This window comes from Amphiprion ocellaris, chromosome 20 (assembly GCF_022539595.1).
Source record: "Amphiprion ocellaris isolate individual 3 ecotype Okinawa chromosome 20, ASM2253959v1, whole genome shotgun sequence".
NCBI classification, from domain to species: Eukaryota; Metazoa; Chordata; class Actinopteri; family Pomacentridae; genus Amphiprion; species Amphiprion ocellaris.
The window spans coordinates 26,693,450-26,710,705 of record NC_072785.1 but is presented as its reverse complement, the minus strand read 5'-3'; the positions used below and the strand labels follow the sequence as shown (position 1 = coordinate 26,710,705).

Sequence of the window (17,256 nt, the reverse complement as noted above, 5' to 3'; positions counted from 1 at the left end):
CGTAATGCGATATCTGACCTTCTCAGTGGAACTATTTCTGTCTTTGACATAGATACTCAGGTCTGTGGCCAAAGTAGAAAACAGCAGATGCTCCGGCAGCGGGGGGTCAATACAGGGATTTGTCGAATGGATACTCCTTCTGTTGCTTCTCCGAGCTTCACGTCTGATGGCTGGAGGCAGTTTCTCCGGCATGAAGCCAGGCCTTACAAGCTGGTTTGATGTTGCAGTGGCAAGCAAATTTTGATAACGAGACGCAGTTTTAATTGCTCTCAGCAACCAACTGACACTTTGATGTGTTTATTCTGTCCTTAGCGCCTACAACAATATCTGTCTCTTTGTATTTACAGCTACACAGGCCTCAAATTGTTTTAAATTCCTCAGTATGGACTTGTAATGCTATTCTCTTTTATAAGACGTCATATAAAGCAACCTGGAGATGCAACATTAGATAAATCTTAGGGCCACAAGATGATTCACAGAATAAGAAAGAAAACACATCATAAAGGAATGTCTCTAATCTCTCTAAGAAGTTGATATAATAGTAGGCATTTTACCTCTTCAGGTTCAGGATTATGTGCACAAGATGGGAAATAGCAATAATGATGCTTCCCCAAAATGCTTGGGAATCCCTTCTACTGCTTATAGCATTTTATTGTATTGTGTGGAGATGCTAACAGGCCCTTTAGCAATTACACTTACTAAGTAGCACAAAGACAAGTACACATGTGAAATCAAAACCGGTAGACATGAATAAAAAATCAAAGTCCTTTGAAAGCAAATGAGAAAAGAGCGGAAACACAATTGCAAAGGTTGACAGTACATCATCTCTGTATTTATACCAATGTTGGTGGTGTGAATTTGGCAAGGAAGCCATTTATGTTATGCAAAAACAATATTCCTCTGTTTGTAACGTGTTACTGTGATTGTTTAGTTTTCTCAAATTAGATTTTTGGCCAATATTGGTGCTAAAATGTGAAAAAACCTTCCCCAAATTGCTTCACACACCTTGAAGTACTCAAACTTGTGCCATCTTGCAAGGTCCGACCTTGTAAAACTGCCACTGCAAATTTTTAGGGAAGTAACCAACATGCTAATTCAGAGAAGAAGCCCACACATTGAGAAGCCATTAGATTAACAGAAAGAAATGCATGTCTGAGAGGGGCTATGAAAAGAGAACATTTCCTGTCAAGAACCTGCCTACAACCGTGTCCCCTAGGGAACCCTGTAGGGGGGACCGTGGGAGTTTGGTCTACCAGGGATGTTGTTAGAAGCCATCTGGTTCTTGTACAACCAAACTGAGGACTGTGTTTGTTATCTTGGCATGAACTCAAACATGTTTCTGTTGGGTGGTTGACTCTGCCAAGGTTTCCCCTTATTTCTGATCCTGTTTGTGACATTCATGGATCTCAGGATGCATCCGGGGTGAGGAGGGTGTCCGGTTTGGGAACCTTAAGAGAGGCGTTTCCGGATTTTGCAGATGATGAGGTTCTGTTGGTTTCGTCAAGCTGTGACCGTGAACACAAACTGGGGTGGTTTGCAATCAGATGTGAAGTGACCCAGATGGAGAGCACCACTACGTCTGAGGCAGTGGTTCTTTGCAGAAAAACGGTAGATGGCTTCTTCTGGGTTGGGGTAACTTACTGCCCAGACAATGGTGTTGAGGGATCATCTGATGTTGTTCATGAGTGACAGGGAAATGAAGTGTGAGAGGGGCAAATGTATTTAAGCAGCAATCTAGACTTTACACTGGACTATTATGGCATAGAGGGAGCTGAGCTATAAGCCAAAGTTCCCAATTTAACAGATGATTTACATTCTAATCCTCAACTTTGTTCTGAGCTCTGGGTAGTAACTGAAAGGTACAACTAGCCGATAATAGCAATCAGACATAGTTTGCTCTGTATGGTGGCTGGACTCAGACATCCAGAGGAATCTTGAAGGTTTTCCAAGCTATGCCCAACTGGAAGGAGACCCCGGAGTAGACGCAGAACTTGCTGGAGGGATTACATATCTCATGTGGCCTTGGGATCCCCCAGGAGGAACTGGAAAATACTGGTAATGGGAGGAACGTCAGGAATGTCCTGGTTAGTCTACTGACCTAATTTTCTTCCACTGGGTAAGTGGAAGAAAATAGATGGATGGAACTTGTTTTCATGGTCTTGAGTTTGGTTCAGTTACTTCCTGTTTGCCCTCCTGTTCGCTACCTTTCTGTTTAGTCTCCTGTTTGGATACCTCCTGTTCACCTGCCTGATTGTTCCTGTATTTTCTCATCTGCTTCTGGTTTGTACCATTAAGGGGTTTGTTTTACCCTGTTTGCCAGCCCTTTTTACTTCGGCCTTGTTTGACCTCCGATTTGCCTTCCTGTTCCTCTGCTTGTGTTCCTCGTGCCCCTTTGGTTTTTGCTTGGTTATAGTTTTCATGGTTTTGTAGTTTTGGACTCTGTATATTCCCTAGACTCTCCTTTTGTCGAGTACTTTTGTTTGATAAAAATTTCTTTTTCCAAAGCCTGCCCACCTTTTGTGAGTCTCTGCATTTGGGTTCTTACCTGAACACCCCCTTGACACTTGTAATATGGGACTAATTGTCAAGACAATATGTTTATTAGGGCCACAAGCTCAGTTTTATCTCAGGGAAAACTATTACATTTATTTATTTAACATTAAAGCCTGTTATTTTTCATGCATGTTGCATGTTTTGCATTTCAGTGACCAAAACACACTCCAGCCATAATGATGTAAACACATTATGGTCTTGCACAACATGGAAATCTTCCAGTAGGGGAAATTACTTGAATGTTATAGACCTACAGTGTGCCATAAAACCCCTAATATTAGCACCAAACATAAAAACTTTCCCCCCTAAACAGTATTTGCTGCCTCAAAGTGACGTGTTTCTGTTATTTTGTCCACCCCCAGCTCATTGCACCACCTGATTATGAGTTGGATGTAACACATATAGATGACATAACGATACGGTGCCATACTTTGGATCGTGACTAACCTGCTGTAGGTTGTCCGGAACTGGACGTCAGTCAGAATTCCCAGGGGGAAACCATCTGGACCCGACGGCCATTTCTATACATTCAGCAGGCTTTTCTCACACAGCACATGTTGATAAACAGCATGGAGATGGCAAAATCACATGACCACAGCTTATATCTTAGCATTTATTTAATAAACACTCTCTATAAATAACAGGTCATGTGAGGCGGTGATTCTGTGATCAGGGTGTCCAGAAAAACAACTCAAAAACAGTCATTTATTGGACAAAATCTTTGTGTTTTTAATATTTTCTATGGACATTCTTTTCCATAATTGAGTAAAATTGAACAATATTGTTGACTGGTGTGATGTGTTGGACATATAGTGCCAGACAAACTAATATCTCAGCAAGTTATGATCAAAAAAACATATTTTCAAGTGCTCCTTGCGTGTTCAAGTACTAAGTTTTCCCTTCTTTAAAAAGCAAAAAGCAGGGACACCTGTCAAGTCTAGTGCAACATGATGTACTCCAACTTTAAAACTAATACAGTACTTGCATAAAACCTACATTAGGCTGTAGTTGTTGGTGTCAAAGAGTCACAATCATCATTTTTCTTCCATAACTGTGTGCAAATTAGGGCCTTCTGTCCATCATAACAGATCAACAAGATCAGTTTCTGAACAAACCTCACACCAAGATGGACTAGAGCTGTTTCAATGTATCGCATGGGCAGAAGACAAACAAGAAAATAGAAAAAAGGTTAAAAAAAACAAAAAGAAATCCACCAACAGATATTTAATAACATCATCTTTCTGTGACTTTTCTACTTCTTGTGACTCATGCATTTGTGCTTCAGGTGGTGATTTCCTACAATTCCCAGAATGCATTTCAGTTTCAAACTTTTCCTGCTTTTGGCGGAGATAAAATAGTGTCTTCTAGTCAAGAAAACATTGGGTTTCCATTGGCAACAACTGGTCAATTCATGAACTAGCAGAGTGTCACAAAATAAATCAGCCACAGTTTTGAAAATTAGTTCAACCTCTGGGTGATTTTTCAGGTGAATAAGTTAAATATTTAGTGGTTTCAGCTTCTCATATGTGCATATTTTAATAGTAGTACTGTGTTCCTTTTATATCTGGTGTCTACAACAAGTCAGGAAACCAAAATGAACACCATCTGTAAAAAAGACTGTATAGATGCAAAGTAATTACGCTTTACGCTGTGATTTGCGCATACAAACAGTGCAGCAACTGACCGATTTAATGGCACATAAATAAGACAGAAATGCAAATAAACAATATACAACTGCAGTTTTTCCTGCAGCTGATGTGCTGAACATTTTGGATTTTGAGGTCAAGGTTTGTGATTTAAGTATTTCGGGATCTTGTTAAGCAGTGACGGAAAAATGGAGCAAACAGGTTGATGCAGGGAGTTGAGCTGCAAGGCGAAGATCTCGATTTCCCACTTGATCTATATTCCAACTCTCACACCTGTGGTCATGAGTTCTGGAGTGACCAAAAGATCGAGATAAGGACGGCTGGGCTCATTCCTAGAGATAGGGTAAGGAGTTCAGACATTCGGAGGGAGCTAAGAGTCGAGTCACTGCTCCTCTGTGTCAAAAGAAGCCAACTGAGGTGGTTCTGGCATCTGATCAAGATGCCTCCTGGGCGACTTCCTTTGGAGGTTTTCCAGGCAACTAGAAGGAGACCCCAGGATAGACCCAGAGTTCACTGGAGGGATTACATATCCCATCTGGCCTAGGAAACCTTAGGATCCCCCTGGAGGAGCTGAAGAGTGTTGCTGGGGAGAAGGATATCGGAAATACCCTCAATTAACCTGTTGCCAAAACAACCCTATTCTGGTCAAGTGGAAGAAACTGGATGGATGGATGGATAGATGGATGGATGGATGGAATGATTGATTTATGACATTACTACAACTTTCCAAGTCAGAAATCCAACTACAGTGGGAATTCCAGTTGAAGTTTCCAACTGTCAACTTAGAAATCCCCAGTTCAAATGGAACACACCTTAACTTTAGGGGTTTTCCATTGTTGAGTCAGAAATGATAACGTTTTTCACAATTTTTTGTTTCTCATAATGAGAAACCACAATCTCTAAGCAGCAACATAAAGCTGAAATTTTTAGGTTTTACCAAAGATTTGGCTCATGCACTAAGGTAGGGCTACTTTTTTGTGTGTGTGAATTAACCATTTTACTAATAAATGTGGCGGAGTTGTGTGACGATCGGTGTACGTTTGTCTGCCTGTCTGTCTGTCTGTCTGTGTGCAACATTACTCAAAAACGGACTAACGAATTTGAATTCCGCTACATATTTAGGTCACGTGATTCAGTATCCGTACATAACGTACACATGCATAACACATGCCTGAGCTCAGCGCAAGGTAGTTTTTTTATTATTATTATAATTTTATTCATTTACAGGCACCAAAAATTATTGTTTCCTTATGTGAAAAAAATCCAAAAATTCAGCAAAAAAATCCCCAAATTTCAGAAAATTTGCACAACCTTCAGGAAGAAAATTCCAATAATTCCTTAAAAGTTTCCCTTAAAAGTTTTATTAAAAAAAAAAAAAAAAAATCCCCCAACTTTGTCAAGAAAATTCTTGTAAATATTTTCAAAAAATGAGTAAAAATCTTCCAAAAAAATCCTAAAAATATCTAAAGTGATTACATATATATCAGTAAAACTTCAAATATTTTCTTGAAGAACGTTCGCAAAAAATCAACCAAAATCCAGCAAAATTTGCTGGATTTTGGTTGATTTTTATGTGAATGTTCTTAAGAAACATTTTTAACATTTCTTTTTTTCCACCAAAAAATGTTCAAAGATTTTCCAAAAATGTTGAAAATGTAGACATCAGAAGTTTCACTGTGAAAATATATACTTTTCCACATTTTCACACTTTAAAACGGGTCAATTTTGACCTGCAGGACGACACGAGGGTCAAAGAAATCCAAACGTGTTTTCTTCCCCTATAGCAGAATGATAGTGTGGTACAGTCAGACCATTCTCTAGTGCGATTCCACTGTTGGTGTAACTCCACCTGCTCTCTAACTGACATACTTGTTGAACTGTTGTTTCAAGATTAATTCACTGTGGGGCTTTTAAGTAATACCTTCAGAGGTTAAAACGCGGTTGTAGCTGCTGGAAATAATCCAAACGTGACGTCACATCATGTCGCCCACAGACAAATACATCACTGAGTGTCAAAACAGGCCGAAATACACATGAAATACTAGCTGAGGGAGGATTTTTTTCCATCTCCATCAATCACCCAGACTCAGCCTATTGTGACATTAACGTCTGAGATTGACAACCGGCTCATTATCCATTGTACCCCCACAGTAACCTCCCTCCCATCTGTCACTCTGAGCTGCACCCAAAATAGTTTTGCATGTACTGTTTGATCCATATGTGATTTGGAAAAGCTCCGCACGCTTCGTATCTGAATGATCTGCAGTGTTGTGTTTGATGAGTCAGTGAGTTCTATGGAGCCAATGAAGTCCATTTGGTCAAAACTAGCAGAGTGGAAAGAAAATCAGGAGATCCACAGCCCAAACATGAACACTTTATGGATAATCATGATCCATGTTTGAGGTCCTGAGGTTGGGAGGTGAAATGCTTTTAAATTGTAGGAATAAACACTGAGAATTAGACAAGAAAATTGATATTAATCTCATATTTGTGTATTAAATGTGGAGCTGTAGCCAGAAGGAGGTCAATTTAGTGTCTAAAGGTTCCTAATTAACTCATCTAATTATAAACTCACACAAAAACAGAAGGTTAAAAATAATAGTTTGTGTTTTTTAGATGAAGTCACCGGCTGGATGAACAGTTCATCCAGCTACAACTTTAAAATTATCGCAAAAGATGCTTGAGCATCTTTGGGAAATATTAGGACAACTTCAGTTCTCTTGGTTCAAACTGGTGTTGGTGAGGCTGTGGTTTATAACAGAAAACCACCTGTTAATACAACTGTAGATGTTTTTGTTTTCTGTGGCAAAAACCAGTAAAGAGACTCTGGGAAAAAATAGAAATCTAAAAACAACGAGGCTGCAGGAGCATCAGGCTGTTGTTTGTCAGGAGACAGTTACAGAACATAAAATAACTTCCTGTAAAACCGTGAAACAAAAAAGACGTGCTCTGAATGTGAAGCTAAAGCTAGCAGCTGCTTAGCTTAGGTTAGCATAAAGGCTAAAAACAGAGAAACAACAAGCCTGGTTCTGTAAAACGGTAACAACAAAGTGTGATGATTCTTGAAACTGCTTGCTACTGGTTTACAGACCAAATAATAATGAAATGAATTGAAAAAATAATCTGCAATTAATCATTAGTTTAGGGTTAACGTGTTAATTAATATTTTGTTCTGTAATTTTACTAGATATTGTTGGTAATTCAACAAAACAGGAAACATCTGTAAAACAGCAGTTGAAAAAATTCTATGACATTTCTCTGTCCTTAAAATACATAAATATTCTTTCAAATAACGACAGATATTTGTAACATATTTTTGTTTTTTTGCTATTTAAATGCAGCAAAAATTGTGTAATTTTTTTCAAAAGCAGATTTTAAAAAATTTTTAACAATCAACATGTAAATGAAAATTTTTTTTCCTATAATTTTACTTGATATCACATAATTTGTCTTTCAAGTAACAAAAAATATTGTAAAGTAATTCTATTTTTGGCTGTTTTAAATACAATAAAGATTATTTTACAGTCAAATGTTGTGAAAGTATAAACTACAATTTGTAAAACTACAGATTTTTGATGTCAGTTTTGGCCTGTTTTTACAATTAACCTGTAAATCTAAGCATTTTTTAGTGGTTTTACTCTATCCGATCTGGAATTTTACTAGATAGTACTGGTAATTTAACAAAACAGGGAAAATGACAGTTGAAAAAAATTCTATGACATTTCTCTGTCCTTACTATAGATAAATATTCTTTCAAATAACGGCAGATATTTGTAAAATAATGATTTTTTTAAACAAAAGGAGATTTTTGATGTCAATATTACAGTTTTAGCCTTTTTTAAAAAAATATTTTAACAGTTAACATGTAAATACATACTTTTTTCCTATAATTTTACTTAATATTATTACATAATTTGTCTTTCAAGTAATATTCTTTCAAATAACAGCAGACATTTTTAAAATAATGTTTTTTTCAATTTAAATGTAGTAGAAATTGTGTCATTTTTGAAAAAAATATTGCAAAAAAACAAAAGCAGATTTTTGATGTCAGTGTTACAGTTGTAGCCTGTTTTTAAATGTAAATAAATATTTTTTCCTATAATTTTACTTGACATTCCTTTTTTTTTTAAAAAAAGAAAGAAAATATTCTAAAGCAGTTCTATTATTGGCTGTTTTAAATACAATTAAAATTATTTTGGAGTCGAAAGTTGTAAAAGAATAAACTATAATTAGTTAAAAATACAGATTTCTGGTGCTAGTTTTGGCCTGTTTTTATAGTTTACCTGTAAATTTAAGCTTTTTTTTCTGTGGTTTTACTTGATATGATCTGTAATTTGATAAAACAGGGAAAATCCGTACGATAATGATAACACAACATTTTAAAAAGTTAATTCTTTACAGTGCAGACATGACTTGATATTCTTATCTTACTCTTGGCAAAAAAGTTTTTATGTAAATATCCTAAATCAACAGAAACTTCGAGAAGCGACCACTTTCTGCGACTAACCAACCATCAGCTACAGGGGTGGAAAATGAACAGAACCTTTACTGTAACCCTGCGGTAAACCTGAAGGCGGTGAAGCTCATTGTGTTCTCAGTTGTTGATCTGGTCATTTTTAAAGCAGAGTCGTACAACAAACCCTGATGAGTGTCTACTTATGATCACTGTTTGCAGAATGCTGTTTAACCAGGTTGGGGATATGTCATCGTGATTTTCCTGAACTTCTCCACTTGTCGCGTTACATAATTGGGTTGTGTTTGTGACTGATGCGGCAGAGATTTGGGCAGAGAGCACTGAAAGCGACAATAACAGGGGCAGCTGCACATGTGAGTCATGTGAAGTAGTGCGTCAGCTGCACTAAAGTTTCAACAATCATGAGTTGTTAGATAAGTTTTTTCAGGGGAACATAAGGCGACTTACATGAGGCCGGTTGGGAATACTATGATCGGGACGCATGAGTTCAAGGAAGAACCCCTGAGTTGAATCAGCACCTCTGAGATTGTTGACAAAGAAAAAATAAAAATGGAATTTACTGCAGATTTCTTCTTGACATTTGACTGTGTAGCTGCTTGAATCTCCTCAGGTGACTCTTCAAAGCAGACAGAAGATTAAAATAAAACCATCTTTTCTCTTTCAAACACACACATTGGAGTTAGATTACAGTTCTGTATGTGCTTCCCCCCCCCCGGCTCTTTTTGCGCATTACGGCCTACTGTTGGATTACTGGGATTTGTAGCACCACAAACATCTACTTGCAGTCGTGTCTTTGCTGTGCCAACTGCCAAGTATCTGTTGTCCACTTGGCAGTTTAGACGTCTGCAGTGTGCCGTGCAGAAACAAGGCTAGACGGAGCTGCGTCTCTTGAACAGGCTGAACGGGGAGAGGATGTGGAGGCCCGTCGCTATGGAGCTGATGCTCGTGCACTGCCGCGGACTGCAAACGCAGCCGCTCGATCCAGGCTCCACGTAGTGAGGACTGTTCTGCTGCAGGTAGGCGTCGGAGAAGGTCAGCTCCTGAGGGATCATGGTGGAGCCCTGCAGCTTCTCCTTGCTGCGGTACCACAAGCACGAGCAAATAGTCTGGAAGTGCAGCACCTCGGTGTACACGCCTTTTAGATCTTTAGGTTTGGTACCACCGTCCGCTACGGGGGTAGAGGAGGTGGAGACCGGCAGCAGGCGGGCCACCTCCCCTCTGGGCTTGACGGCGGACAGCAGGGCCTTCTGCTTGGCGTCCCGGCGCTCGTCCTCGGCGTTCATGGTCAGGAACCGGAGCACCACCAGGTTGAGGAAGGCCCCGATCACCGTCAGGCCCATGAGGATGTAGACGAAGCAGAACGCCACGTACCGGGGGTCGTTCTGCAGGGCATCGTCCCTCTGCAGCGCCACGTAGTCCCCGAAGCCGATGGTGGTGAGCGTGATGAAGCAGTAGTAGAAGGCGTGCAGGAAGCTCCAGCCCTCGCAGTGGGAGAAGGCCACGGCGCCCACACACAGGGTGCTGAGGCAGGAGAAGAAGCCCACCGTCACCATGTTGGCCATGGACACCTCGGTGTGACGCATCCCCAGGCACTTCTTGGCTTGGTGCAGCAGGTACCTGACAAAGGTGTTGATCCGCTCGCCCAGACTCTGGAACATAACCAGGGTCAGCGGGATCCCCAGGAGGGCGTAGAACATGCAGAACACTTTCCCTGAGTCGGTGCTTGGCGCCGCATGGCCGTAACCTGAGAGATAAAAGAAGATAAGACGAGATAAGATGAGCTAAGATTAGCTAAGATGAGATAAGATAAGATGAGCTAAGATGAAATGAGATAAGATGAGCTAAGATGAGCTAAGACAAAATGAGATAAGATGAAATAAGATAAGATGAGATAAGATGAGATGAGATAAGATAAGATGAGATAAGATGAGCTAAGATAAAATAAAATAAGATGAGATAAGATGAGATGAGCTAAGATGAGTGAAGATGAGATGAGATAAGATGAAATAAGATAAGATAAGATAAGATAAGATGAGATGAGATAAGATGAGCTAAGATGAGATGAGATAAGATGAAATAAGATAAGATGAAATAAGACAAGATGAGATAAGAAGAAATAAGATATGATAAGATGAAATAAGATAAGATGAGATAAGATGAAATAAGCTAAGATGAAATAAGATGAGATAAGATGAAATAAGATAAGATGAAATAAGACAAGATGAGATAAGAAGAAATAAGATATGATAAGATGAAATAAGATAAGATGAGATAAGATGAAATAAGCTAAGATGAAATAAGATGAGATAAGATGAAATAAGATAAGATGAGATGAGATAAGATAAGATGAGATAAGTCTTTCGCCAGATATTGCTCAAAAAACTAAATTACATGACATGTTAAACTGAGATATTATGCATGAAATTGAAATACCGCACATTACAATAACACGTTGCACTAAAAAAAAAAAGAAATTTACATTAAATTGAAATATTATGCATCAGAATAAAATATTGTACCAGAAAATTTGAATATTACACCAGAAAAGTGAAATATGGTGCATTAAAATTGAGATATTATGCATGAAAGTGAAATATTGCACCGGAGAAAATTAAATATTGCACATTAAAATTGAAATACTGCACCAGGAAAATGAAATGTTTTGCATCATACTGTAACTTAAACTGTTAAGAAAACTAATAACGCAAATGATTTTGATATTACTGTCCAGATTTAACCATCCGATGCTTCAGCTGTCACTCATTTACACAGTTCAGCTTTAACTAATGGAGCGTCGATAGCAAATAAAGTGCAGAAAAAGTGAAAATAAAACATAAACACACAAAGATGTGACATCAGCGAAAATAAAACATAGAAAATGTGCACCTTTCTATACATGAAACAATATAATGTTGTGTGTTTTTGTTTTTATGTGGTATTTGACACCTAACTTCTCACCTAATCTGATTATTTAGAAACAGCTGCTGGATCCACATCCACAGGAAACAAACTCCCACCGAATCGTCTCATTAATGCCACACCGCTTGGCTTCACTTTAAACTGTGAAGTAACACGTCTGTATTTTTAACTCCCACATTCCTCTGAGCTCAGATGTTGTAAAAACACAGCAGATAAAGCAGAAAGGCAGCACTTTTTTGTCACAAACTATCAGGAAGGGAACAAACTGTAGTGAGAAACACTGAACCAAGTGTTATCTTTAAAAATGTAAAAATTTTCTGTGTTTTTGGGGTTTCTTCATTCTTAGATTCAGATTTCATTTGAATATTTTGGGGACACATTAACCCTTGTGTCATCCTGCGGGTCAAATTTGACCTGTTTTAAAGTTTGAAAATGTGGAAAAAAAACATATTTTCACAGTGAAACTTCTGATGTCCACATTTTCAACATTTTTGGGAAATCTTTGAACATTTTTTGGTGAAAAAAAAATGTTAAAAATGTTTGTGAAGAACATTCACACAAAAAATCAACCAAAATCCAGCGAATTTTGATGGATTTTGGTTGATTTTTATGTGAATGTTCTTCAAGAAAATATTAGAAGTTTTAATGATATATATGGAATCACTTTATGATTTTTTTCGAAGATTTTTACTCATTTTCTGAAAATATTTACAAGAATTTTCTTGACAAATTTGGTTGTTTTTTTTTTTTAAAAATGAAACTTTTAAGGGAAACTTTTAAGGAATTATTGGAATTTTCTTCCTGAAGGTTCTGCAAATTTTCAGAAATTTGGGGAAATTTTTTGCTGAATTATGGTTAATTGGTTATATGGTTAATTATGGTTAAATAAACTGTGTCAAACTGTTTTAGAGTTTACAGATGTTTACCGTCATGATTTGACAGTTTTTCCACCGTATAATTTACGAGCATTTTTTTTACAGTGTAACATTAGCATGGCTTAGCAACCCTGTTACTGGGATTAGAGTAGGGTTAGCAAACAACAAATAAACATGGATTAAAAATGGTACCACTGATGTGTAAGCTGAGCCAATCGAGCCTTTGATAGTTTATTGATTTGTAGCAGAAAACTGTAACAGAGAAGGTTTATTTTTCAAAAAATGTGAAGCCCAAATGTCCTCCAATCCTGGAATGACCCATATACATCTATATATATATATATATGTATGTTTTCCACTTTAAATTGACTACAAACTCCACTTTCACTCTGAACTTCTGTCTGGCACTGTGTTCCAGCTCTTCTGGGAGAATGAAAGTCCGATTAACAGCTAAATAAACAAACAGAGGAACATTTGAAACTGTGCCCAGGAAAAGAAAAGAACAGTTTAAAAAGTCTGAAAAATGAAGCTGCATTAGTGTGGATGTAGTCGTGGTCCAGCAGCAGATCAAGAAGGTCACAAAGTGCGGAACAGTCAAATTCCAGGAGGTGAAATGTGAAGGACGTGAATGACCTCGAACACATCAGGCTACAACTGTTTTGGCTGCTCGATACATAAAGAAGAAACTCACATGGTTGTTATTTTCCATGACTAATCTCCAAGAGAATCTGTCTGACACGACATAAATGACTTCCATTTAAGGGATCCAGGACACGTTGGAGTTTATTTTAGAAACTTGTTGACATTCAGGCTCCACACATGCAGCAGCAGCAGGAGAGAAACGATGAAAAATGAAGATTTGATGGTAAAAAAACAAACAAAACATCACTTCTGAGGGAAGATTTCTGCTACTGAGGGTTTGCTGTTGACCAGAAACAGGTTGTGAGTCTGCAGCGTCTCATAGTCGTCAGCAGCAGATGATGCAACACGAAGATTTAGTTTCAGCATCTAAATCAGCAGCACAACGCTCGGAATGACGCGAGAAAAGTCAGATCTATGAAAAAAACTATTTAGGATGTTTTTATCAGAGTTACAGCACATCAGAAAGACCCCAAATGGCTTTTTTTTTTTTTTTTTTTTTTTTTACAGTTTTTTAAAAAATATATTTTTTATTTTTGAAGCAAATACAGTCCCCCAAAAACCATTCTGAAATTCTCAATTATTTAAAAATATTGCTATTGAAGAAATTTGGTAAAAAATCTGGGTTTTTGTCATTTTATTTATTTTGTATTTTTTACAACAGTATATATATGACAGAGAAACTAACCATAACAATGTAAATTTAAAAAAAAAAATCATGCAGCAAACAGACGCAAATTACACCTGGAATTTTTCTGACCTAGTTGGAATAAAATATATATATTCATATTTATTTTTTAAAGGGGCCAGTATGTGGTATTAAGTGGGATCTATTGCAAGACATTAAATATAATATTCATAAGTATGTTTTTGTTGGTGACCTATAATCATAAATTGTAAAAGACTAAACATCTGAATGAAAAATATTCAGTTTAAATTAAAATATCATAAATGTGGTTAAATAGAGAAGACAGTAAAAGTATGTAAGTTTGGTTTATGCTGCACAGACTGAGCAAGGAGGTTTAAGCTCCTAAGACCTGGCGTCTACATATGTGGATTTTTTTTTTTTCAAAAACAGCATTTTATTCATAATAATGATAATAATAAAAATAACAATTAAAATAATTATAATAATAAAAGTAATGACAACAATCATAATACCAATATAAATATAATATAAATATAATAAATATAATAAATATAATAATCAGATATTAAATATTATCCGATATTATATTTATTGGTCATTCCTTATCCCAAATAACTAGAAGAAATCTAAAATGGAAAATGAGGTTAATGTCCATCCACCTAGATGATACACTTTTTAAAAAAAATTTTAAAAATTTATTTTTTCTCAAACAAAAGAAAAATAGTACAACATATTAGAAAAAACACAAAAAAACTGTTGAAAAAAGAGTAATTCTAATTGTTTCATCTGTAATATAGAAAAAAATATGAATAAATAAATAAATAAATAAAAATCTTTCAAGTCATGACAAATACATGCAAAATCACTATATTTGTGCTGACTTCAATACTGTAAAAAAAAGAGTACAATTTTACCAGCACACATTGCTAAAGAATTAAATTACCATTTGGAAAAATACAGATTTATTTTGTGGACTCTACAGCTTGGCCCCACAGTATTACAATTAAATAAATGCTGATTTCTCTGTGATTTTTATTTAGCTATTATCTGTAACTTACAATAAATAAACGAATAAAATTGTTAGAAATATTCTGTTAGAAACGGTTTAAATAATTTACCTTCTATATCTGAATATACTGAGATCCCAGCAACACCTCTGGAAACAGAATCTATTTTTTTTATTGTGCAACAAGCAGAATATTTCCCCTCTAGATGTTCAGAATACTAAAATGCTGTTTAACATTCTTGGCCAGGAGGACTCAGGAGTAAAAATCCTGCCTTCCGCCCTAATTTGAGGGTCTTTTCCCACTAAAAACACAACAATATTAAAGTCTTGCTCACCTATAGTCGTGATCACAGTGATGGCGAAGTAGAAGGATCCTGCAAACTTCCACTGGACCCCGGCTTTGTGCGGTTTGAGCTGCAGGACGACGTGCTCCAGCTCCTCGAAGTTCTCTTTGGTCAAGTTGTATTTGCGCATGAGTTCGTACTTTCTGGCGTCGAGCTTCCTCTTGTGGCTCTTCTCCTGCTTGGACTCCAGCGTCTCGAACACGGCGGCTCCGACCACCAGGTAGGTGAGGATGCTGACTATCAGGGCCAGAGTCCGGGCGTTTTGTCTCTTCATGGTCACACGGAGCGGAGCGGAGAGGCGCAGTGCTGCGGCTCTCTGCGACCTTCTGCCGACGGACTCTGGAGACGGAGCTGCTCTCTCAGCGCCACCCCCACATCACAGTTGGGTTGCTACTGTATTTGGACTATTTGTCACCGACTTATATTTAGATTTCGCAGAAAAAAAGAAAGAAAGCACATTGGGTAAATCCCACAGACCGGCCTGGCGCTCACCTTTTGGGCAGCTTTTACGCACAGAAGCCAAAACGTCTCTGCACAGGTGGAGTCCAGGCTCCTTACAAATATGACTTGGTGTATGTTTCATGTGCTCATTCAAGTACAATATTTACCCTGCTGCTATTTAAACAGACTAGCTCTACTGGCTTCACAAGTTGTCTAGCAACCCAATGATAACCATACTTTCCATGTGCAAATATTTAAAAGAGGCACATCCTTTGCGCACCGAGCTGCAGGCCTGCAGGCTTCTCAAATACATCTTCAATTCAACAAGAACGAATTTACATCCAAATAAACTCCCCCTGAGAAAATCCTTTATTATGAAACAGCTTTCAAGGAGATGTATGTTGTTTGGATTGTGACTAACTTGGGTCCAGGCCCAGAAGTCTGAAGATTTTGACCTCATTATTGCAACATTTCAGATCAAATCAGCATAAAATATGAGAAACTGCTCTCCGCCAAGTAAGCTCCCATCACTTTCTTTCTCTGCTTAGCCCATTAATGTCACAATGAGTGCAGACAAGCTAGGAAATCAGTTCTCTCACTGTGTAACTTGGAATTAGTCCAATTTATAGTGGTTTACAAGCTGCAGTGACATAAAAAGCTTCACTTCTTTTGCAAGTTTTGAATCATGGTGAATATAATTTGTTTTTTTTGATAAGAATTTACCCCAGAAAAGATTCTTTCATGTCAAAGTGAAAACAAATATCACCAAAGCAATGCCACTTAATTAAAAATCTAAAATGAAGAATAAGTGATTGCCTAAGTAACAACCCCATTTAAAGTGACTCATCTAATTCAACACAGGTACAGCCAACTGGTGCTAGATGTCACAAAATTACTTGAGATCATCTGAGGTCAGTGAATGTGTCTCTGTGATTGTATAAACACTCCTGTATCTGGAAGGTACAGATATATCAGTACTCCTGGATATAACTACACCATGAAGAAACAAAACACCCCAAGCAACTCTGTGAAAAGGTTACTGAAAAGCTTAAGTCAGAAGATGATGAAAGACAAATCCAAACACACTAAATATCCCTTGGAGTACAATTAAATCCATCATTTAGAAATAAAAGGAATGTGGCACTTGTGTAAATCTCCCAAGAACAGGTCATCCTCAAAAACTGAGTGACAGAGCAAGAAAGACACAAATGAGGGAGGCCACCAAGACACCTATGACAGATGGTGGCAACATCGTAACATGAAGCATGGTGGTGGCAGCATCATGATGTGAAGCATGGTGGTGGAAGCATCATGATGTGAAGCATGGTGGTGGCAGCATCATGATGTGAAGCATGGTGGTGGCAGCATCATGACGTGAAGCATGGTGGTGGCAGCATCATGATGTGAAGCATGGTGGTGGCAGCATCATGATGTGAAGCACGGTGGTGGCAGCATCATGATGTGAAGCATGGTGGTGGCAGCATCATGACGTGAACCATGGTGGTGGCAGCATCATGATGTGAAGCATGGTGGTGGCAGCATCATGACGTGAACCATGGTGGTGGCAGCATCATGATGTGAAAGCATGGTGGTGGCAGCATCATGATGTGAAGCACGGTGGTGGCAGCATCATGATGTGAAGCACGGTGGTGGAAGCATCATGATGTGAAGCACGGTGGTGGAAGCATCATGATGTGAAGCACGGTGGTG

At 37.9% G+C, this 17,256-nt stretch overlaps 1 protein-coding gene across 1 annotated transcript; it reads right to left on the bottom strand.

Moving 5' to 3' along the window:
• Nucleotides 1–3,145: 3,145 nt before the first annotated feature.
• kcnk3b (potassium channel, subfamily K, member 3b) lies at nucleotides 3,146–15,735 on the bottom strand. The gene is made up of 2 exons (XM_023285710.3): nucleotides 15,097–15,735; nucleotides 3,146–10,417 (listed from the first exon to the last, which is right to left on the bottom strand). Exons 1-2 carry the CDS (start codon nucleotides 15,377–15,379, stop codon nucleotides 9,543–9,545), a joined length of 1,158 nt encoding a protein of 385 aa, XP_023141478.1. The 5' UTR covers nucleotides 15,380–15,735; the 3' UTR covers nucleotides 3,146–9,542.
• Between the last annotated feature and the right edge of the window lie 1,521 nt (nucleotides 15,736–17,256).

What these genes read in the sequence shown, in the direction of transcription:
- kcnk3b (XM_023285710.3), bottom strand. Translation starts at nt 15,379, where the DNA reads ATGAAGAGACAAAACGCCCGGACTCTGGCCCTGATAGTCAGCATCCTC. An exon ending in CACTGTGATCACGACTATAG is followed by an intron (nt 10,418 to 15,096) that starts GTGAGCAAGACT and finishes TTTATCTCTCAG; the next exon opens with GTTACGGCCATGCGGCGCCA.